Source organism: Elephantulus edwardii, unplaced genomic scaffold (assembly GCF_000299155.1).
Source record: "Elephantulus edwardii isolate Elephantulus edwardi_28Jun2011 unplaced genomic scaffold, EleEdw1.0 scaffold00028, whole genome shotgun sequence".
Taxonomy (NCBI): Eukaryota; Metazoa; Chordata; class Mammalia; order Macroscelidea; family Macroscelididae; genus Elephantulus; species Elephantulus edwardii.
Genome location: NW_006399778.1, coordinates 1,713,035 through 1,735,943, shown reverse-complemented (window position 1 = coordinate 1,735,943; position 22,909 = coordinate 1,713,035). Strand labels below are relative to the sequence as shown.

At 41.0% G+C, this 22,909-nt stretch overlaps 1 protein-coding gene across 2 annotated transcripts in view; it reads right to left on the bottom strand.

Annotated features, from left to right (window-relative positions):
- Positions 1-609: 609 nt before the first annotated feature.
- Positions 610-22,909, bottom strand: part of WASF2 (WAS protein family, member 2) — a 138,268-nt gene continuing 115,968 nt past the window's right edge. The window contains exons 3-9 of one of the 2 annotated variants that reach the window (XM_006883462.1): positions 13,019-13,153; positions 12,346-12,499; positions 9,093-9,210; positions 7,950-8,080; positions 4,575-4,733; positions 2,153-2,664; positions 610-1,148 (exon numbers count right to left, since the gene is read on the bottom strand). In XM_006883462.1, the coding sequence (XP_006883524.1) occupies positions 991-1,148; positions 2,153-2,664; positions 4,575-4,733; positions 7,950-8,080; positions 9,093-9,210; positions 12,346-12,499; positions 13,019-13,153 (1,367 nt within the window). In that variant the 3' untranslated portion in view covers positions 610-990. The remainder of the gene's footprint in view (positions 1,149-2,152; positions 2,665-4,574; positions 4,734-7,949; positions 8,081-9,092; positions 9,211-12,345; positions 12,500-13,018; positions 13,154-22,909) is intronic. The other variant, XM_006883463.1, reaches the window with a different exon arrangement.

Below are 22,909 nucleotides of genomic sequence, written 5' to 3'. Positions count from 1 at the left end.
CTCTGGGCTCTAGTTCTGTCACCATCCAACTGTGTGACCTTGAGCAAGTAATTTCTGATTTTAAGGCCTCAGTGTCTTTAAGAGGGAGGGAGGGAAGGAGGGAGCAGAACAGTTCCACTATATCCCCAGTCTCACAGTTCCAAGTGTCTGATTTTTGCTTCTGACAGGCAGCAGCAGCCCAGATGCCTGTGTGTGTCAGGGCTCATTTGGTCACGGCTAATAGAGGTTAGAACTGGATTATGGTACCTGAAGGCACCTGGAGGTGAGGAAGGGGCATTGAAGGGGATACCTGAATATCACATTCACCAAGAAGGGAAGTGGGGAAAGAGGCACTGAATAGTTTCAGTCTTCAGAAAAGCATCATTTCTAGGCTGAGGAGTGACACATTCTTTGCGTGCTTGATGCCTCTTGGAGTAACGGGCATCTGAGGCATAGGGATAGTTTAGCAAAAGGCAGCCCCACTCTACAGATGAAGGCAGAAGGGTGCGGCAGTCTGGCTGCTGGGGTATGCAGCCTGCTCTGCCCGTTCGGTGCATAGCAAAGGGCCAGCTGTGCCCACACACGCCATTCACACTGCTTTAGGACCAGAAAGCTGGCATTATTTGAAGCAGTGGAGGGCAAACATTCTGAAAGAAGACCACAGTTTGGAAATGGGCCCTAGAGGAAAGCACCATCTCCAGTTCCAACATAGTCAAGAGATCTGCTCTGGGGTTTTCCTTTCCTTTCACTATGCAATAGGAGTTGAAAAGAAGAGGAAACATCTTAGCTATGGATTCTCAGGAGCTCTAAGGGGCTGACTATGGGGATGAGGGGAAATACAGGCTGATTTGGAGGAAGCACTTGGTTATATCTTTGGTTGCTTTAGGAAAGGCTTTGGCCCCTTGAAATTATTTTTTCCTCCCTTTTTTCTTCCATGTTACTATTAGAGTAGATCAAAGTAGCCAGGTAGGAAGAAAATAAAAAAAAGATGTGGGCAGCAGGCAGGAAGAGTTAATCTGACCAGTCGTCCTCATCAAACTCAGAGGAGTCATCTTCTGAGTCGCTGTACTCAACAGCAATACGACGTGACAAAATGGTGGCCACATCGTTCCCAATGACATCCCGCTTCTCTTGCTCCTGCTGCTCTTCAACCTTGCGCAGTTGAAAGCCTGGGGGAAGAGGGAGGGGAAAAGAGATGAAAAAGCATGTCCTCAGTCTCATAATTGCCCCAGGACTAAAGTAGAGTGGCTACTGATGGGAGAACTGGCAAGGACAGAAATAAAGGACCCTCTGAGAGAGCAAAGAAGGAACAGAGGAAACAACAAAACAATAAGGAGGTTTAGGAAATTGGTGGCCCCAGTGCTACAGGTGTGTTGGAAAGGAAGCCTGCCGTTCTTCCCAGTGTATACCCTCAAGCTGGTGAGGATGGTACAATTCTCATGTGTGGAGTGTGGCCATCACATCCTATCCAGCAAGCACTCAGCCTGCCCAATATCATGGATCATAAAGGAGCCAGCTGCCCAGGACTGTTCTCTCAGTCTCTAAACCTCTCCAGAAGTTCCTTGAGGGTTACAAACAGAAATAACTACTGTAACCCCTTGGGAGTAAACCTGGCTTTTGATAGAGAATTAATGAGGGTGAGATGAGGAGAGGAGGGAGGCAGGAGAAAGAGAATAAAGGAGACAAAAGAGGGAAAGGAGTAGGAGGAAAAGGGAAAAGCAAGGGAGTAGGAAGCAGAGAAAGGGGGAACAGGAGGAAGGACACGAGAGGGCAAGACAGGGAGCGACCGAGTCCAGTTACAGAAGTCCTGTTCAGGATGATGAGTTTTGATTTTTCTCTGGGTCACAGAACTACTGAGAATCTGATGAAAAACGAGGATCCTTTCTCAAGGAATAAAAAAAATCGAAGCACAGACAATTCAAATTTTGGAGAAGTTCAAAGATCCCAGATTAAGAATCCTTACTTTAAGCCAAGATGGAAAGAAATCTAAATCTGAGATGTCTTTTTTAAGGATAAAATCTAAATCTGTATTGCTTCAGTGTGATCTGAAGTCTGAGGTTCAAATCTCTCCTCATCTAGTTAAAACTAGTCTCTAAGAGGACCACAGAACCCCTCAATACCTCCTAATCAAATTGTCCCAGCTCCAGAAAGACAAGGGACCCCAGGGACTTACCTTGGCGGATGGCTGAAAGCAGGTCACTTCGGGCATCACTTACAGGAGGCAAGGAGGACTTGGGTTTGGTTGCATCAGAAGGTGGTGGGGGCATGGGAGGCTGGCCTTCTGCACCACTGAAAGGGGGCGGTGGGGGCCCGGGAGGTGGAGGAGGTGGGGGAGGAGGAGGTGCTCCTCCTGCTGGCTGGGACAACAGAGGGGACGGTAAAGCTGGATAGTCAGCTGCTGGAGGTGGAGGAGGAGGTGGAGGGGCAACAAAATCGGGGTGGGATGGGAAAGATGGAGGTGAAGGTGGCGGTGGTGTTCCTGGAGTTCCAAACCCTACAGGTGGTGGTGGTGATGGGACACCAATCACTGGAGGTGGAGGTGGAGGGGCAGGTGGAGGGGCAAAACCAGGTTTGGGACCTGAAGGAGAGCCCAGAGGAGGAGCTGGTGGTGGATGGCTTGGGCTGACCACACTTGATCTTTTGGGTCCAACCAAGCCAGACCCTCTTTGGTTGTCTGCTGAGTAGCTAAAAGGACAAAGAAAATAAGGCTTTTACCATTCTCACGATGGAAACAACTACCTGTACAGGCATATCTCATTTCACTGTACTTCACTTTATTGTGATTCACAATATTTTGTGAAGCAAGCCGATTAACATTATTTTCGCAAAAGCACCTGCTCACTTCATATCTGTGTCACATTTTAATTTCACATTATTGCACACTTAATAGACTACAGTATAGTGTGATGTATATGCGCTGGGAAACCAAAACATTTCTGTGACTCCTTTGATTGTGGCACACCACAGCTGAACCCACAGTATCTTCTAGGTATGCCTGTCGTTAGGTTTATCTAGAAGCCTAAGTTCACTTTAGTTAACTATATCATGACATTCTGGCTCAAACAGAAAGAAAAACCTTGGGAATAGTCAGAAAAGACCATAATGAAAGAGGCAATCTTTAAGGTAAATGTGTTTCTGGTGGATAATCAGAGATTGAGAAAAACTGCTTGAAAGATGTGGGCTTAAGAGTCTTCTATTGGGTCAATGCTATGAAATCATATTGTAGGACCTCCTCTAACCACTTAGTTATCCAAGGGAAGGCTTTTCCTGAACCTTCCTCTTGAAGCAACAGTTTAATCATGAAGCAAAGTACACTAGAATAAAATTTCAAAGACCACCCCCTCATTGGTCCTTGGTGTTCAGGATATTAACATTCACTAGATCTTATGAGGTCAGAAAGCCCAAGCCAAGCTGACCAAATCTGAGTGGGATATAGATTCAGGTGTATGCATCTTCAGTGTTTGTGTGTGAAAAGACTGAGAATAAATCTCCATCCAAGGATCTGTGGAGACGGGAAATGAAGAGGTCATGAGACTTCTGACCTGGATTGACAAAGGATTAAGACTACACTTTTTCTGGGATCAGATATGCCTGGCTGCAGCTGAACAAGCAGGCCTTGTGTGATGAGCATGCAGGGTTTCTTTTTCTTCCTTTTGAACATCCCCTGCGTTAATAGCTACTCAGAAAAATAACCATCTTAAAAATTTTACAGATCTTCATCATAGTCAAGAACTGGGTACGGGGAAGAAATGAGACAGAAGTGCTTTAGGTTCCCATCTAAAGGGTTCTCAATGTAGCCAACCTCTAACTGGGCAGCATCTGAGAAGTCTTAACTTTCAAAGATCTCATTTGTTAGGCACCAGAGAAGGGAAGAGTAACCCTGAGAAAAAAACTAAGATTCAAACAATTTTCAGATGTTTTTGCAGCCATAACTGGTTTGCTCCTCCTCTATGCACCACTGTCAGAGATTCCAATTAATACAAAAAACTGGACAGAGGCCTAAAATTCATCTTTCTTTTCTATACTTCTCTTTCTGAAGATTCTACCTGGCAATGAAATGATCCAAGAGCAACAGGAGAGCAAAAATGTCTGTTAGCTTCCTATATAACTGGACAAGGTTATCTGCTAAATATTTTATGGCCAACAGATTCTACCACTTCCTTTCACATAGGGTTAAAGCTAACTGAAAAATAAGAGACAAGTAGGTGACTTTATCCGGTTAAATGTGGGCAGAATACCTGGCAGTTACCCACACAGACTCTGGAGTCAGAGTGACCTGCTTTCTAATCATGGATCTAGCTCTTTCTGGCTATGTGATCTCAGGTAACTTCTCCGTACCTCACAGCTAACTTATCTATAAAATGGGGATAACAACAGTATCTATCTCAAGAGGGCTGCTGTGAGGATTAAGTAATGTATACAGTGTTTAACATAATGCCTGGGACCTCTCAAGTATTTGAGATGAACATTAATTATTTCTATTTTCTAGAAAAATCTACCTTAAGTTATTTTATTGTTCCTAGCCAAGATTTTTAATTCTTAATCTATTTTTGAGTGTTTAACCACCCAAAGTGAGTAGAGGAACTACTACTTACCTGAATTCTGCTGGTGGAGGAGGCAAGTTGTCTTCCGAGAAGGAAGGAGAAGGTGGAGAAGTGGAGTCTGACTGTGGTGGTGGTGGAGGATAACTGCCTGTGTCCACATTTTCTACAGAGCCGATGCTGCCATTCTGGTACACCAAGGTAGGTGGATACCTGAAAATAAACCCAAAGCCAAAACTGTCATTTAAAGAACTTGAGTGATGATGCTTTTCCTCTCTCTCTTTTTACGACACTACAAAAAAGCATTTGCTAAAAAAGCCATTGTTCTTGTTGTTATGTACTGTTGAGGTGCAACTGACTCGTAGCTGACACTCTAGTGGGCTTTCCAATACGAGAGGAAACTGCCCATCTTTCTCCGGCACAGTGGCTGGGAAATCTGAACCATATACCTTTGGGTTGGCAGCATAATTCCTTACCACTAAACCACCAGAGCTCTCTACAAAAGCTAGTAGGACGGGATAAAATAAGTACAGGCCATGGTCTTTGCAATCACTTGTTATGCGTCAGAGAGTTGGACAATGACCAGGGAGGATAGAAGGAGAATTGATGCTTTTGAGCTGTGGTGCTGGAGAAGAGTGCTGAGGGTACCATGGACTGCTAGGAAAACAAACAGATTCATCCTGGAGAGAGTTAAACCAGGCTGCTCCTTGGAGGCAAGGATTCTGAAACTTCGTCTGACATACTTTGGTCATGTTTTAAGGAGGGACCGGTCCTTGGAGAGGAACATCATGCTTGGGAGGGTGGAGGGCAGGCGCAGGAAGGGAAAGCCCTCTGGGAGGTGGATTGATTCGGTGACTGGGGCAATTGGGATGAGTATCGGAGACAATGAGATTGGCACAGGACAGAGCAGAGTTTAGAGCTGCTGTACATTGGGTCGCTATGAGTCGCAAGCGACTCGACGGCACATAACACCACCAACAAAATAAGTGCATTTCCTGAATATTTTCCATTATAAGAAAATTTTCTTTCAGGTTTAACTAGTCTGTTATTAAACAGATATTCCTACTAGGTTGTTGTTATAATGGGATTAAACTCAGTTTATCCTTTCCTAGTCTTTGCAATTACTTGCGATGTATCGGAAAGCTGGACAATGACTAGGGATGAGAGAAGGAGAATTGATGCTTTTGAGCTGTGGTGCTGGAGAAGAATACTGAATATACCATGGACTGCTAGGAGAACAAACACCTTTGTCCTGGAGAGGGTGAAATCAGGGTGCTCCTTGGAGGGGGATGTCATGTTTGGGAGGGTGGAGGGACAGCACAGGAGAGGAAGACCCTTGACTGATTCAGTGTCTGGGGTAAAGAGGGTGGACGTGTCAGAGACAGTAAGATCGGCACAGGCTAGAATAGGGTTTAGGGCTGCTGTACAAAGGGTTGCTATAAATCGCAGGTGACTCGACGGCACATAACAACAACAACAAATGTTGGCCTTGCCAAATCCACAAATTCTTCCCCCCCCCTTTTTTTATTATTAATTTTAAAGAAAATACAGAGAGTTTGGATTTCCATTCATTCATTGTTGCCACAAATTCTTTTAAATTTTCTCCCCAATGTTTGATGCAGGCTACATCTAAATCTCCAAGTGTGTCTTACAGAAAAGAGCAAAGCCAAACCCCACAGGCTGCAAACACATGACTGGCCCACAGCCTGGGTTTGAGGTCGGCAAGCCCCTGGAGTGCCAGAGAGGTATGTGATTGCAAAAGCAAGCAGAGGACAAATGCAGATTTCTGGTTGGTACTGAAACCTGGTCTCCCTGCCAGGTCTCACATCCAAAAAAATAAGCTTCTGATTCGAGTAGGGTGCTTGGGCTTGCTTCATGGAAACCTGCCCCTCACAGCACTGTGCCCTCAGTGAACTTGCTCTGGGTGAACAGCAAACTTCCAAACAAGCACAAAATACACCAGGCAACAAAGCTCTAAACATACCAGCAAAAACATACCAGCATCACCTAGAAAAATCTGGCCTTCTTTGTTTCACCTCACTGTTCTTTCTATCATTGTTGAGTTGCTAAAGATCTTGTCTAAAACAGATTTCGGGGAGAAGAGAGTTCAAGAAAATGAACTAAATAAAAAGATGCTCTGATGTAGAAAATTCTCAAAAGTTAGAGCTCTATGGGGTTAGGACATTTCTGTACAAGTTCATCAACAAGCATGTCCAGATGCAACTCAACACCAAACCTCTTGGACAACAGGAAAATGAAAGCAAAGTCCTCGTCTTCCCCACTTTAAAACCACAAGAAAATGACACACAAGAGTTGGCATTCTGGATATGCAAACTTCTGGCTTTAGAGTCACTGAACCTATGACAAGTGCCTGTCTGAACAAGTGATGGGACCAAGGAACAAATCCATCCCTTGTACTAGGAGGTGAAGATAATGAAGCCTCAGGGCTGATATCGCTTTAGAGAAAAAGGTTCATTTTCTCCTCTCACTATCTTTATCACCCTTTAAAGTAAATCTTCTGAGGAAGAACAAGTATCAGAAGTGTCAAAAATTTTATTTATTTATTTTTAAATTCATTGTCATACATTTTCTTCCCCCTTGAAGTGCCAAGATTTTTAAGGTCAAGATTTAATGGTAGAGTTATCTCTAAAGGCCACAACTCTTTGCTTTCTTCGTTCCCACACACCCAACATCGGCAGGCAAGGTTTTCTGACAGTCAGGATGTAATGTATTTAAGGGAAAAATCAGGGCGATATTCATGCCAAGCAGTCATGGTGACTTGGCTTTGAGTGTCATATGGGTCGAATACCAGGATAAGCATCAAATTCAAGCTTCAAAACCATTCCCCCCCCTCTTAAACCTTCAGTGTAATTTGGTATTGGGAAATGGGGTCAGACTGACATCTCCTATTTCTCCATGGAGATATACAGCCTTAATACTGGCCAGGCAACCTTTCCCACACTCTTTCTGAGGTCCTCATTCAGCCCCTTGGCTAGCCTCTCCCCTGAGACTGACAAAGGCTGACTGAAAAGTTGCTTTGGTGATGCGTATGAATTACCCGCCTGATCCTCCCCACTCCCTGAATCGCCCATGGGCTTCAAACCAATGCTCTGGAAGCAAAAAGCACTGAAGACCACTTTGGTTCCCTTTTCAGTCTCTCCTCTGATGCCTTCAGACATACCACTGGATGGCTGAATACGAAAAAGCCATGAGCTTTCTTTTTAATACCACTCTGTTAATTAATTTCAACTATTGAGTTTCTTTGTTTATTTAGCAAATTTTAATCACCAGATGGATACACTTTAAAGTAGGTGATAAACAGTGGTATGGAAGAGTGTGAAAGGTGTCATGACGGAACTGTCCAAGATTGCTGTCTCCAAATCCCCAGCCCCTTAAAAAATCCTAGCAAGAGTACAAAGTATTACTTACCCAGAAGGCACCAGTTTTTCTTTTGACTCTACAAATTCTTGTCCCATCTTCATTTTCTCCCACTCTTCTTTACGTGTCTTAATTTTACGTGGGTTTACATTTCCTCGATTTGGATTATCTTTCTTTTCTTTCTATAATGAAAAGGAACAGAAAAGCCTTAATAAAACAGTTCCCAAAGTTCTTTATTAAGAATTCCACCCATCTTTATGAACATGTATCCAAATGGTGATTTTTGCCTAGACTATATATACTATTATACAATTTATAGGATCATTGGGTTTGAGGTGACTTAGAATGTCATCTAATCCAAGCCTGTAAAAAATATTTGCTTAATCTCAAATGTAAATGCCTCTAGTTATGGGAAACCTGCACTGCCTTTTTGGGTAAAACATTTACGTTTTTGAAACGTTCTAATTGTTAAGAATTTAATAAACAGTCATTTTTTATTTGCTCTATTCTAAAAGTCAAATCAAGAAAGATGAGAAATAATGACAGTTGTAGACATCTGGACAGATTTAAGGAAATAGTTAGAAAATAATTTAAAAATAAAATAAAAACCCAGTGAATTCTTCTTCCTGTGCAGCTGCACTAGCCCCTGGCACTCTCTTGGGCTTTCTGGCAGTCATGTTAATGGGATTATGTGGTTGCACTGGTCGGCCACACTGCTGCAGATATACGCAGAGAAGGGCAGCTCCAAAAATCAGGCAGATTCTCTTTGCTCCACCCAGCCAGTGATGAAGGTGTTAATTGCTTACTACAAATCAAACACTGCAGAGCCTTGTGCTGATCTCTGAAAAATGAACGGGAAAACTGGTGGGGAAGGGACGAGCCTAGCCCGAGTGTCCAGCAGAGTCAGGTGCAAATTGCAAGAGAAATAAATGGTGAATAGAAAAGTCGATTTCTAAAACTCAGCCTGAATATATTCAATTGTTAATAGTGTTGGGGGAATACACACATTTTTGGTGTGATTCATGCTTTCATCTTGGTTGTGCTTGGTGTGGACACAATTTTTTTAGAGTTTCACCTGGCATCCAAGAAGGCAGCCACTCGGAATGATTACTTCACATGAGACTGGCTTCCTTTTCATTCCCCCTCCACAATCATGCCTACTGATGTGTAGAACAGACGCCCCTTTCCCCTCACCCTATGCTTTCTCTTCTCTTTCATGATATCCTTGGTGTCCTGCAGCATCTTCTCCTTCCAAAGATCAAAGAAGTATGAAGGGTCTGTGTAGAATTTGAGTGCCTCTTTCCCATCGTCCCTGGGATAGAAATGAAGACAAGTAGCTGTCAGTAGACAGATGAGTTCCCTACCAAATCCAATATTCTAAACATCCAGCAGTTAGCAGTTTTTACACTGAGGAATTAAGAAACCATTCAAATTGACTGCATTATTTCTTATATTAGTTTCCTCTGACCCTAAAAGGTACCTCTTTCTTCTTCTTTAAAGAAACTTGGCTTTTACTTTCAATTCCTGATAAAAAAATTTGCATGATTAGGACAAGAACATGCTTTTGCAGCAGGAATCGTGATTATTTCTAATGATCTGCATAATCACAAACATTTCCAAGAAGAAATCCTGATACTCTGGCACACCTGAGGCATTCTGCCACTGGTTCTACTTTCCCACACCAGTTCTCCAGAACTCTGCAGGCAGCATCAGTAGAATCCCACAAATATGAAACCTATACACACAAATTCATGCTCATAACTGGCTTATATGCACATATGTATACACATGAAAAAATCTGGTCAACAGCTGTTATTCCTCTGCCAAATACATACAGATAGCCACAGTATTTTTTCTCTCCTAGAATAGCTCTGCATCCACTCACCCCCAGTCACAAGGGGGCCCCAATGAGAACAAAAGGCCAGTTTTTAATAACTACAACTCTAGCTGATGTGACAGTAGTAGAGTCAGACTTGTTGTTAGGTGCTGTGGTGCCAACTATACTCATGGCGATCCTATGAACAATGGATCTGAACCCTACCTTATCCTGTGCCATCCTCATCATCTCTGATGTACATGAGTCCACTGTTACATTCATTGTGTCAACCCATCTTGTTGACAGTCTTCCTCTCTTTCGCTGACCCTCCTTTCCAAACATGATAGCCTTTTCCAAGGACCAGCCCCTCCTAACACTATCCTTGAATCCTGGTTGCACTTTTTCTAAGATAGAATTGTTTGTTCTTTTGGCAGAGAAGCAAAGTCTGGGTTATCTGTGCCTGACTCAGTGATCCAGGTTATAATCTTGTTCTTTGGCCTGGCTAAACCACTGTTACTTTCCAGAAAGTGGGTACTTGTTTGTTGTTGTTATGTGCTGTTAAGTCACCTATGACCCACAGTGACCCTATGTACAACTCCTCTGAAGCCTGTTTTGTCTTGGGCCAATCTTAACTAATTCCAACACAACAACCTTCATTGCCCCAGTCACTGTTTAGATCCATCTAATCCAGGGTCCTCCTCTTCGACACCATCCCTCCATTCTTCAAAGTATGATGTCCCTCTTCAAAGACATTTATTTTTAACTTAATCTAAATTAAAAGACTTGGAAAACAGCAAATAAAGATCTGACAGGAAAACGTGATTTATGCCAACAGGGAAGAACAAATGAAAAAGAATGAAATGGCCACACAATTTACAGAATGTAATCCATGTCACCAAACTGTGTTATGCAGAAATTGGTGAAATTGTGTACCTTTTGCTATGTATGTTTTCAACAAAGAAAAAATTTAAAAAGAAAATCATCAGAAAGGCTTCCCTGGCCTCTAATCCCATCACAACATACTGAAAACATTTCTAAATCAGACATCAATAAATTTAAAAATATTAAACTTTGCCCATGTCTGTTAGACCAATGTAGGTAATGGAGTCAATGTTGTCAGGAGTCTCTGCGTTGACTACTCCTCTGCAATGTTATGAACAACAGTTTGGAAGCCTGTCCTGTCCTGCGCCATCCTCACTACCTACTATGTTTGAGCCCATTGCTGCCACCAGTGTGTCAATCGATCTCATTGAGGATCTTTCTCTCTTTCAATAATTCTCTAATTTTCCAAGATACTTGGGAACAGACACTAAATCTGAAAAGAGAAAGACTCTGGATGAGAAGGACTGACTCAGTGACTGGGGTAAAAGGGGTAGGTGTGTCAGAGATAAAGGAGGGTTCAGAGACGTTATAAACAGGGTTGCTATGAGTCGCAGGTGACTCGATGGCACCCAACAACAACAAATCATCCTACCACACAAATCCAGTATCATACTCTTTCTAATATTATCAGGTGTGCGATCCCTTCTTCCATATAAACCCTAATCTCAACTAGACTAAATGATGGAAGTTAGAGAATAAAAATATCTATCCAGCTCTTCAAGCTATCCCCTTAGAAAGCCAAGAGATAATTTCACACATGCTCCCTAAATCAGGCAGATGTCCTTGAATCTCACAGGTACGCACACACATACCTACCTACCTTTGCAGTACACCCATGTCTCACAGAAGACATCTGCTTCCCGCTATCTGTGATTACTTTTGTTGTTATGTGCTGTTGAGTCAGAACTGACTCATAGCTGACCCTTCAGTTGGTTTTTAGAGACTGTAAATCACACAGGAGGAGTCTGTCCATCTTTCTCCCAAGGAGCAGCTGGTGGATTCAAACTGGTGCCTTTGTGTTAGCAGCATAACTCCTAAACAACCTGACCATCAACCTCAAAGTTATTTATAGATGTAAGCAAGAGAAACATTTATCTTCTGAGCCTGGTCAGTGGTGTTTTGCAGGATGACACCACCATCTGACCACTAGAACAGAGAGGCTTCAAGATGTCTATGAGGCTACTAAGTCCAGGCACAGGAAGGTAGGACCTTGCAGAAGGGAGTTCTGAAAGGGTGTACAAAACAAAGTGAACAGTATTCATCTAGAAGAATGCCTGTTCTTCCTGAAACTGGAAGGACCCCTCAGGACCTAGTGGAACCAGTAGTGAGGCTTGGCTCACTATCACACTAAAACATCTGGTAATCTAGTGATTTCCAAATAAGTGGGAGCCTTGCTAGAATGTTGCCCCTGGGATCCACATTATAGAACCATCTTGTAATAAAGTCATCTTGGTTCTTTAATTAATAACTAAATTCCTTGTATGGAATCCAGGATGGACCTGGCTTATACGAAATTAAAGCTTTGCAGCAAGCAGTACAATAGCAAATTTTCTACACATATTCACTAAGAATTTAAAGAATCAAGTGACAACTGTTCATTTAGAAAACGTCAGCTTCTGCTGTCACAAGTAACTATGGCATAGTGAGCTATCTGAAAAAATTCTCTCGTGCAAACATCTTTATGTAAAAAAGACAATCCAATGATTATTTACTTTTGATGGAAAAGGGGAGGAACTAGCTAGCTGTTACCTGTAAGGAGAAAGATTGTTGAGAGGTGGGGGGGTATCACAAGTGTTATATGTTTCTAAAACAGGCACTGGAAGTGAGTTTCTGTCAAAGAGCTTCTGGTCTTGAATGGTAGAGCTTCTGAAAGCCTTTCGGGTGTTGATTCCTTGAAGTGACACTGAGAGAAGATGGAAGGCGTTAGAAAATGGACGACAGGCTATTTGAGCAAACACTGAGTCACACCAGTCAGAGAGACCTCAGCTGCTGCATTTCTTGGCTGCGGCTGTCTGCAGCCAGGTTTTCCAACCCCCCTCCCTCTCCAGGGAAGCCCAAGGCTGTCAGCAGCCCAGCCATTTCACCACTGAACAAAATGAGGCAAAACAAAGGTTTACTATGTGGCCAGATCTGTCAGGCCTCTCCTTAGGAGGAATGAATCTTCCAAGTACTTTTATGGTAGCAAAATATGATTGGGGGAGAAGAATTTAAGAAAGAGAATTGGGGGGAATAGGAGAAGGGAGCATAGGAAGGTGTGGTAGAGCTAAAAAGGTTTCACGCCACCCAAGCTTATGTCACTTCACAGCTGAGTTCCATAGGTTTCTGAGATTTCTCCCCGCATTTTTTTTTAATAAATTGGGGTGGGGGAAATTCCAAATAACTGCCCAGCAGAGCCTGCAAATGCTAAGCTCAGCTTCCTTACCTTCTTCTTCCTTGGGATCCAGCTGAGTGACTTTAACTTGTAGGCGGTCGACCCTCTCAGCAAGGGAGCTTACTCGATGGGCAAAGGTATTTGCCTGAGTAAAGAGCTCTCCAAAAATGTCCTCTGCATTTTTACCTGGAAAGAGCAAAGAAACCAACTTGATAGTGCTTAAAGGTTACATATGTGGCAAAAAAACCTAGCTATCAAATATTGTACTAACACAAACTCAAAACTCCACATCTATACCCACTCTTTCCCCCACCCCAAGATGGTTTGGACTATATGCAGCTTTCTCTTGGGAACAGAAACCTACCTTCCACAACCCAGGCAATCTGCATATGCTCAAGAACTAACATAGCCTTCTTGGCAAACTCAAAAACAGTCAGAAACTCAAAGCCGGCTAAATAAAATCTAAAGATGTAATGCAAAAAACCAATTCTGGAAGAGCAGACAGTATGCCTAGACACATTTGCCTAGCCCAGTGCTGTTCTGTAAAAGTGCCTTGTAAAAGGGTTCTGGGAAAAAGACTGGACATTTGAAAAACCTTTGATGTGTTTACAACTGGTATGTAAAATATGAACTTACTTCCTTAGCAGAGCCTCAGAAGTACATTGAACAATGCTGACTTGTAGTATCCTTGAGGAGTCTTGAACTTATCAACAACAAGCCACAGCAAAGACATATAATTCCTGAGGGGTGGAAAGTTACTTTATGTTTTACAATCAATGTCTTTGCTGTAGGTTACAATCCTTAAAATTTGAATTTAAGTTATTAAGTGAAAAACTTAACTTTTCAAGCCCTCCCTTAAAAACAAACCAATATGCCTGCACAACAAGGAGAGGATGAAAATGAAGAATGGGATCTTCCGAAAAGTAAGTCCCTATGTGCACCAAAAATTTTCCCAATAAGGTAAAAAGAAAACCTACAGAATGGGGAAAAGCATTTAGCAGTAACAGCTTAGACAAGGGTTTCATAATGAAAGTTTACAGAATACTACAGGCTTCAAAGACTGATAACTCAGTTAACAAATGGGCAAAAGACATAAAAAGACTTTTCATAAAAGAAGACATTTGGATGGCCAACAGACACATGAAGAAATGCTCAAACTCACTGGAAATCAGAGATGCAAATCCAAACAATAAGGTATCATCTCACTTCAGAAGCTGTAGCAAAATTTAACAGGACAGCAAGCAATAAATACTGAGAGGATGTGGAGAGACTGAACACTCACACACTGCTGGTGGGATTGTAAAATGGTACAACCACTCTAGAAAGCAGTTTGCTGCTCCTTCAAAGGCTGAACACAGACATCCCAAATGACCCAGCTATTCCATGCTAGGAATATATCCCAAGGAAGTACAGAAGTTAGACATGAATGGAGATATGTACACTTATAGTTAAACCAGTGTTATTCACAAAGTAAGAAAATGAAAACAGCCCAAATGTCCATCAACAACAAATGGATTGAGAAACTGTGGTATGTTCGCACGATGGAGTATTATGCAGCACTAAAGAACAACAATTTTGTAAAATACTGTATAATATGGGAGAGTCTAGAGGACATTATGATAAATGACTCATAGGGACAAATGCTACATAAGACCATTATCATAAAAATAGAAGGATAATTAGTAAAATGCATATTAAGTGTCCAAAATGAGAATGGGCAAGCAAAAAGTGGGTAGAAATGGGAGGAAATCACTAAGACTGTTGTTATGTGCTGTTGAGTAGCCTATAACTCACAGCGAACCTATGTACAATAGCTCCAAAGCCCATTCTGTCTTGAACCAGTCTCACTGACTCTGACACGCCTACCCCCATTACCCAAGTTACTGTATCAATTCATCTAACCAGGGTCTTCCTCTCCTGTGCTGTCTGATGTCCTTCACGAAGCATAATGTTCTTCTCCAAGGATCAGCCCCTTCTGGCCACATGCCCAAAGTATGTGAGACAGAGTTTCAAAATTCTTGCTTCCAGGGAGAGACTTGGTTTCACCCTCTCCAAGCCAGATCTATTTGTTTTCTTGATGGTCCATGGTATGTTCAAGACTCTTCTCCAGCACCACAACTCAAAGCATTAATCAATTCTTCTTCTGTCATCCTTAGTCATTGTCCAGCCCTCTGATGCACAGCAAGTAACTGCAAAGACCATGGCCTGGACCAGGCACACCTTAGTCTCTAAACTGATAATGTTGCTTCTCAAAACTCTGGATAGGTTCCTGACAGCAAATTTAAGTTTAGTAGGTAGGTGGAGAGGTTAAGGAATAGGAAAGACTTGAAAATATGGGTTAACAATAGGCATAGATCAACAGCAATTCATTATATAAAATACAATGTAGATGAATGATTATATAAAACACAATGTACATGAACGAAACACAATGTAGATGAATTATTAAATGCAAACCAAAAATTATGTGGTTTAAAGGATCACTGGGGGGAAAAATTACATGATATTTATAAAGCAACTATGTGTGTCCATAAAGTTTAAGAGATATAAGGATTTTATAAAATAGAATGTATATAAAAGAAATAATGTTTATTCTAAAAATATCTGAAAATACATGTTGTTGTTGCTGTTATGTGCCGTCGAGGTGCCTGCAACTCACAGCAATCCTATGTACAAAAGCCCAAAACCCTGCTCTATTCTGGGTCATCAATCTTGTCTCTGACACGCCTACACCCCATACCCCAGTAAAGGAAACAATCCATCTAATTGAGGGTCTTCCTCTCTTGTGCTGTCCCTCCACCCTCCCAAGCATGACATCTATTTCCAAGGACTGGTCCCTCCTTGCAACATATCCAAAGTATGTCAGACGAAGCTTCAGAATCCTTGCCTCCAAGGAGCAGCCTGGTTTCACCCTCTCTAGAACAAACCTATTTGTTCTCTTAGCAGTCTAACACTCTTCTCCAGCACCACAGTTCAAAGGCATCAACTCTCCTTCTATCATCCCTAGTCATTGTCCAGTTCTCTGATGCATAGCAAGTAACTGCAAAGGCCACTGCTTGTATCAAGCACACCTTAGTCTCCAGACTGACATCGTTGCTCTTAAGCACTTTGGAGAGGTTTCTGACAGCAGACTTTGCCAATGCAATTCCTCTTAATTTTCTGGCTGCTGCTGGTACTAACAGTGTTGATTGTGGAGCCAAACAAACGATAGCTGTTAACAATCTCAATCTCTTCACTGTCTTACCATGATGCTGCCAATAGGCCTAGTAGTGAGAATCTTTGCGTTTTTGATGTTGAGCTTCAATCCATATTGAAGGCTGCAGTCCTTGACCTTCTGCAGCAAGCAGTTCAGGTCCTCTTCAGTTTCAGCAAACAGGGTTGTGTCATCTGCATAACACAGATGAGTCTTCCTTCCTCCAATCCTGATCCCACATTCTCCTCATACAGCCCAGCCTCCCGGATAATCTGTTCCACATAGAGATTAAAAAGGTTTGGAGATGGGACACATCTCTGGTTTACACCTTTCCCAAGTTGGAACCATTTAGTGTTTCCTTGCTCTGTTCTGACTATTGCCTCCTGGTCCAAGTATAGGTTTCACATAAGCACAATCAAGTGTTAAGGGATTCCTTAACTCTTCTCAGAGTCAGCTACAGTTTGTTGTGATTCACACCGTGAAATGCCTTTGCACAGTCAATGAAACAGGTAGATATTCCTCTGGTACTCCCTGCTTTCAGCCAAGATCCATCTAATATTAGCTAGTACTATGGACTCTTCTAAATCCAGCCTGCACTTCAGGCAGTTCTCTGTTGATGTCTGTCTGTTCCAGTCGTTTTTGGATAGTCTTCAACAGAATCCTGCTTGCATGTGATATCAATGATACTATTGAATAGTTTCCACAGAGCACACTCAGAATAGCAGATATGACAACTGAGACTGAGCCCTCAAGCATGGAAACACAAAGGAAGAGAACAGTTGTAAGCAGACACTAGTGATAGAAACATGGAATGTGAGAACCATGAATGTAGGAAAATTAGATATTGTTAAGGAAGAAATGGAATGTATAAATATTGACATACTACATTATATTGGTGAAATAAGATGGACTGGTCTGGGATATTTTGAGTCAGACAATCATAATTTACTACGCTGGAGATGAAAAGGTGAGGAAAAATAGGGTTGCTTTCACAGTTAAAGGAATTTCTAGATCCGTCTTGGAAGTACAATGTTCTGAGTGATAGGGTAATATCCACATGCATACAAGAACGCCAGTGAATACCACTATCAATTCAAATATACAAAATATAAAAATACAAAAAAATAAAAAAAGAAAAAAATTCAAATATACACATCAACAACCAGAGCCAAAGAGGAGGAAATAGGGGATTTCTATCAGCTTTTGCAGCAAGAGATCTATCGAAATGCAGGCAAAATGCATTAATAATGAGCAACTGGAATGCAAAAGTTGGGAACAGAGGAGAAGGATCAATAGTTGAAAATACATAATAGTGTAAAAAAGAAAAGTCCCGTTATACTACCTAAAGACACTACTGCTTGAAATTTTGGTCTATTTCCTTTCTATCTATCTCTAAAACTTTTTAAACTAAAAAACTGAGATCACATTAACACCAAAACAACAATATGATAGCAATCTCTTCCTAAAATGTCATTTGTGGTTTCTTTCTTTCTTTTTTTTTTTTTTAGGAATGAGTCCCTTGCTTTCAATGTTGGGATGCAAGGAGACTTTGTTGCCAAAGACACATAACAGTAATGTGATACTATCTCCATACTGTCATTCCAAACCACAAGATATATTCTTACTACAAATGAAAGAAAAAAAAAGGTATATAATAAGAATTGATGCCTCTGCACTGTGGTGTTAGAAAATAGTACTGAATAGCACATGGGGTGCCAAAAGAACAAACAGGTATGTCATAGTGCAGCTGGAGTGCTCCTTGGAGGCAAAGATGATAAAGCTTTGTCTCACACACTTTGGCTATGTAACTAGGAGGGGTTATTCCTTGGAGAGGGACATCATGCTGGGCAAGGTGGAGGGCTGGCAAAGAGAGGAAGACCCTCAGCCAGATGAACTTATACAATGACTGCAGCAATGGGCTTAATTAACTGTGTCAGAGATAAGGATGTCAAAGAATAGGACAACGTTCCGATCTGTTGTTCATAGGGTCATTCTGAGTTGTACTCAACTTGACAGCACTTAACAAGAAGAATAAATATACTAAAAAAGCTTGTAACTTGCAAGGTGAAAGCTGGCTCAAGAGAGACCGTATTCACCCAAGATAAGTCTCTGGCTCACCTACACACTATAACCTGGTGGATAAGGGTAAGACCAATCACATGCAAATTTTCAATCTGGTAAATTTAGTTAACAAGAAATTTCTAATCAAGAATGGAGTAAGTCCATGCATACTGAAATGGTTTTATAATCTAAACTATGGGTAGTTCCTGGGCTGAAAGGGCTCAAATTAGCTAAAGGAGACGATCCTCTTAGATTCCTATCCATAAAAATCTCTGTTGTTTTTTGCCTATGAGACACAAGTGAATCGTAGCTGACATTCAGCAGGTTTTCAGAGGCTGTAAATCGCTTGGAAGGAGACTGTCCATCCTTCTCCTGTGACGCAGCTGGCAGCTGGTGGATTTGATCTGTGTGCCTTTGGGATTGCAGTGCAGTTTCTTACTACTTAGGCCACTAGTGATTCCTCAATGGTGGGCATAGTTCAATTTTGATTAATTTTATAAAATATAATGAATGGGAATGACAGTATAAAACACAATGTGAATGAAGAATAGTGTGTAACACAATGGATACAAACTTTGTAAGCAAACCAAAATAATTTTTTCCACCAGTGTTCAAAGCAACATTATTCACTAATTTACGAACATGGACACAGCCCAAATGTCTAACCACAATCAAATGGACTGAGAAATTATGGTACATTCACACGCAACATGCAGGAGCAATGATTTTGAAAATTGCTACCTAACTTGGGAGGGACTAGAGAGTATTATGTTATGCTAAATGAACTAACTCAGTCTCATAAGGATAAATGCTGTATAAGACCATTACTGTAGAAATGGATAACTAGTAAAATGTGTGTGAGGGGAGGGTAAGAGCAGAGGAGGGAGGATGGACAAGGGGGTAATAATAGGGTCATACAATTTGAAGGGTGGAGGAAGGGGTGGGTAAAGGAAATAGGAAAGACCTGGTGTGAAAAAACAATGTGTATTACCTTTGTAAGTAAACCAGTATAAAATAAAATTTTTATTTTAAAAAAATTCATTTTTTATTGGAAAGAAAAATTGCCTCAAGCTCAACAAAGTAGTGGAAATTGTGATTAGAAGGCTAAAATAGAGTAACAGACAACAGTATGTGTGGGAAATAAGCTAGCTTAATAATAACCATTACACATGCAATGTTTAGAGGACAAGAAAATCCCAACTCACCAAGAGAGTACACGGACTTCCTGCCCCTTAATGAAGGAGCAATGATAATGAGAGTTGTAGCTTAATGTGGCACACTGCTTTTAAAGATAAAAATTGTACAAAAACCACCAACATATAAAACTGGTAACATTGAGAACTCTGAAATTAACTATTTCAAATTTAAAAAACCCTCTGAATTTAAACCTCAGCTCTTTATTTAAAACTGTACTCCAGCATATCAGTCTCTGAGTCTGTTGTTTACTTATCTGTGGAATGGAATAACATAACTATGGCTATCTCACTAAAGGTCATAAAGTGTTACAATGAAATTCTTCATATCAGATGATTTAGAAGCAAGTGGATTACCTAAATATCCCAATTATTAAGTCCTGATGAAACTTAAATATCATTTCAGTCAGTAGTTCGATAGTTCCTATCCTTCTAGTGCTAAAGGTACTCCAACCTCTGAAAACCAAAGCACGATACTTAAATAGGAGAAAACCGAAGTGCCTTGTAAGAGTTAAATTTCACTCATTCAGATTTTCAAGAAAGACTCAATATCAACGAGCAACATTCTTTTTATTTTTTAAATTTTTTTATTATTATTAATTTTAATAAAAATTTACAGAGACTTTGGATTTCCTTTCATTCATTGTTGTACTTTTCTCCCTGCCCCTCCCCACTCGTCTCTTTGAAAAGTAAAATTCTTGTTTTATAATCCCTCCTCCCAGGTCCACTCCACTATGCAGCCTTCACTCTGGACGCCTGTCATGACAATAATACCTAATCACATTATCCCTTTTAAACAGTTTTCTTCCTCATCTGTTTCAGTGCAGTCTCCCCTCAACCTCAATGTCAGTCCTGTTTTACAACAGTGGCACTATGCAGTATTTGTCTCTGTGTGACTGTGGTTTTTGACTTGTCATAATGTCCTCCAGAGTCACCCATTTTGAATAATATTGCATGGGTTCCTTGTTTTTCAATGCAGCATAGTATTCCATTGTGTGAAAATACCACAGCTTCTCTATCCATTTGTTTGTTGATGGGCACTTACGTTGTTTCCAACTCCTCGCTATTGTGAACAAAGCCACGATAAACATGGGTGTGCATATATCTGCTTGGACAGCAGTTATGATTTCTTTCGGGTATATTCCCGGTAGTGGAATTACTGGGTCAAATGGTATCTCTATTTGCAACTTTTTGAGAAAGCGCCACACAACTTTCCACAGTGGTTGCACCATTTTACACTTCCACCAACAGTGAATAAGGGTTCCAGTTTCTCCATAAGCTCGTCAGCATTTGTTGTTGCTGTTTTGTTAAGTTTTGCTATTCTGACTGGGGTGAGATGATATCTCAGAGTTGTTTTGATTTGCATCTCTCTTAGAGCTAGGGATTTTGAACATTTCTTCATGTGCTTGTTGGCCATCTGAATGTCTTCTTTGATGAAGTGTCTGTTCATATCCTGTGCCCATTTTTCAGTTGGACTGTTTACTTTTTATCTTGTTGTGGTTCTCAAGTATTTTATAAATTCTAGATATAAGTCCCTTATCTGAGATGTCATTACCAAATACTTAATTCCAGTCTGTGGCTTCCCTTTTTACCGTATTATAGAAGTTTTTGGATGTGCATAGGGATTTGATTCTTAGTAGGTCCCATTCATCCATTTTATCTTCTCCTGGTTGTAGATTTTTCAGGATACTTGGAAGACTCTTTATGTTGTGGATTAGGACTTCTAGAGTTCTTCCAAGCTTTTCATTAATTAAGTTTATAGTCCTTGGTTTTAGTTCTAGGTCCATGATGCAATACTCTTTTTATATTAAAAAAAATTTAACTAGCAACATTCTTAACAAATACTATACTTGGCAAAAAATTTCAAAAACTTGATTTTTCCCTTCAGTGCAATTCAAATGAAATTTTATGTAGGGTTAGAATAGGTAAAACTCAAAACAACCATGAGATATCATCTCACCCCAAGACAGAATAGCAAAATTTAACAGAGCAGCAAACAACAAACGCTGGCGAGGTTGCGGAGAAACTGGAACCCTTATTCACTGTTGCTGGGAGTATAAAATGGTGCAACCACTGTGGAAGGCTATATGGCACTATCTCAAAAAGTTGTAAATAGAAATACCATTTGACCCAGCAAATTCCATACTGGGAATATACACTAAAGAAATCATAACTGCCAGCCAGGCAGATATATGCACACCCAAGTTTATTACGGCTTTGTTCACAATAGCAAAGAGCTGGAAACAACTTAAGTGCCCATCAACAAATGAATGGATAGAGAAGCTCTGGTATATTCACACAATGGAATACTATGCTGCACTGAAAAACAAGGAACTCATGCAATATTATTCAAAATGGGTGACCTTGGAGGATATTATGCTGAGTGAAAGATCTCAGTCACAAAAGGACACTGTTGTAGAACAGGACTGACATCAGGGTTGGAGTGAGACTGAGAAAAATTGGATAAATTATGTATACTGCATTGACTAGATGAGGTAGAAAACTGTTTGAAAGCGATATATAACTGGGTATTATGATTATGATGAGTCCAGAATGAAGGTTGCATAGTGGAGTGAACTCAGCACGGGGTGGGATGAGGCAGGTGAGGATTGTATACCAATGAAATAATTTTTCTTTTCCTTTTCAAAGAGTGAACTGGGGGGAACGGTGGGCAGGAAGAAAAACGCAACAATGAATGTATGGAAATCCAAAATCTCTGTAAACGTTCATTAAAATTAATTAAACAACAGAATAGGTGAAACTGACTTGAGAGGGGGAAAAAAGTGAAGCTAATCTTATTTAAATCTGAGTGAAGCCCCATCACCCACAGTATGCTCTGCCTGAACCCCCTGACCCCATGGCATGCCCTGTTCCTCTACTGTCCTCAGTTCTCACTCAATTCATTGCATCGGGTTAGATTCAATGCAGCTGACTCTGGCAGTTTCCAAAAACTATAAAATATACAGGAAAAGGCTGCCCATCTTTCAACTGTGGAGCTCCTAGTGGATTAGAATTGAGCGCCTTCAGGTTAGCAGTACAACTTGCTACAGACTACAGCATGAGAGCTCCCTAGTTAGAAAACACACTATCATAATTTCATAACGGCCCCCACAAGGCTTCCATTCTCCTAGGTGAAGAGGATACTGATCACATAAAGCACAGTTGAGCCTAGCCTAATGCTACTCTCTGCTACATGATATCATAGCCATCTTTCAAGGCTTACTTCAAATGTAACTTCTTCCATGAAGCCTTCTTTAACCCTGATACAGAAAGTATTCAAAGTATTCCTCTTTCTTCCATATTCTTTGTACCAAAAGCATGACATGGTAGAGAGAACAGGCTCAACAAATATATAAAGAATGTCTCAGTGCATCTAAATTCCAAAATCAATCTCCATAATAGTCTATGTGTTTCCTACTGCCAAGGGGGCCCTTTAGAGTAGTGAGAGAAGACATTCACCCTGAAACCCACAGCGTCCCTTTTCAGCAGGAAGTA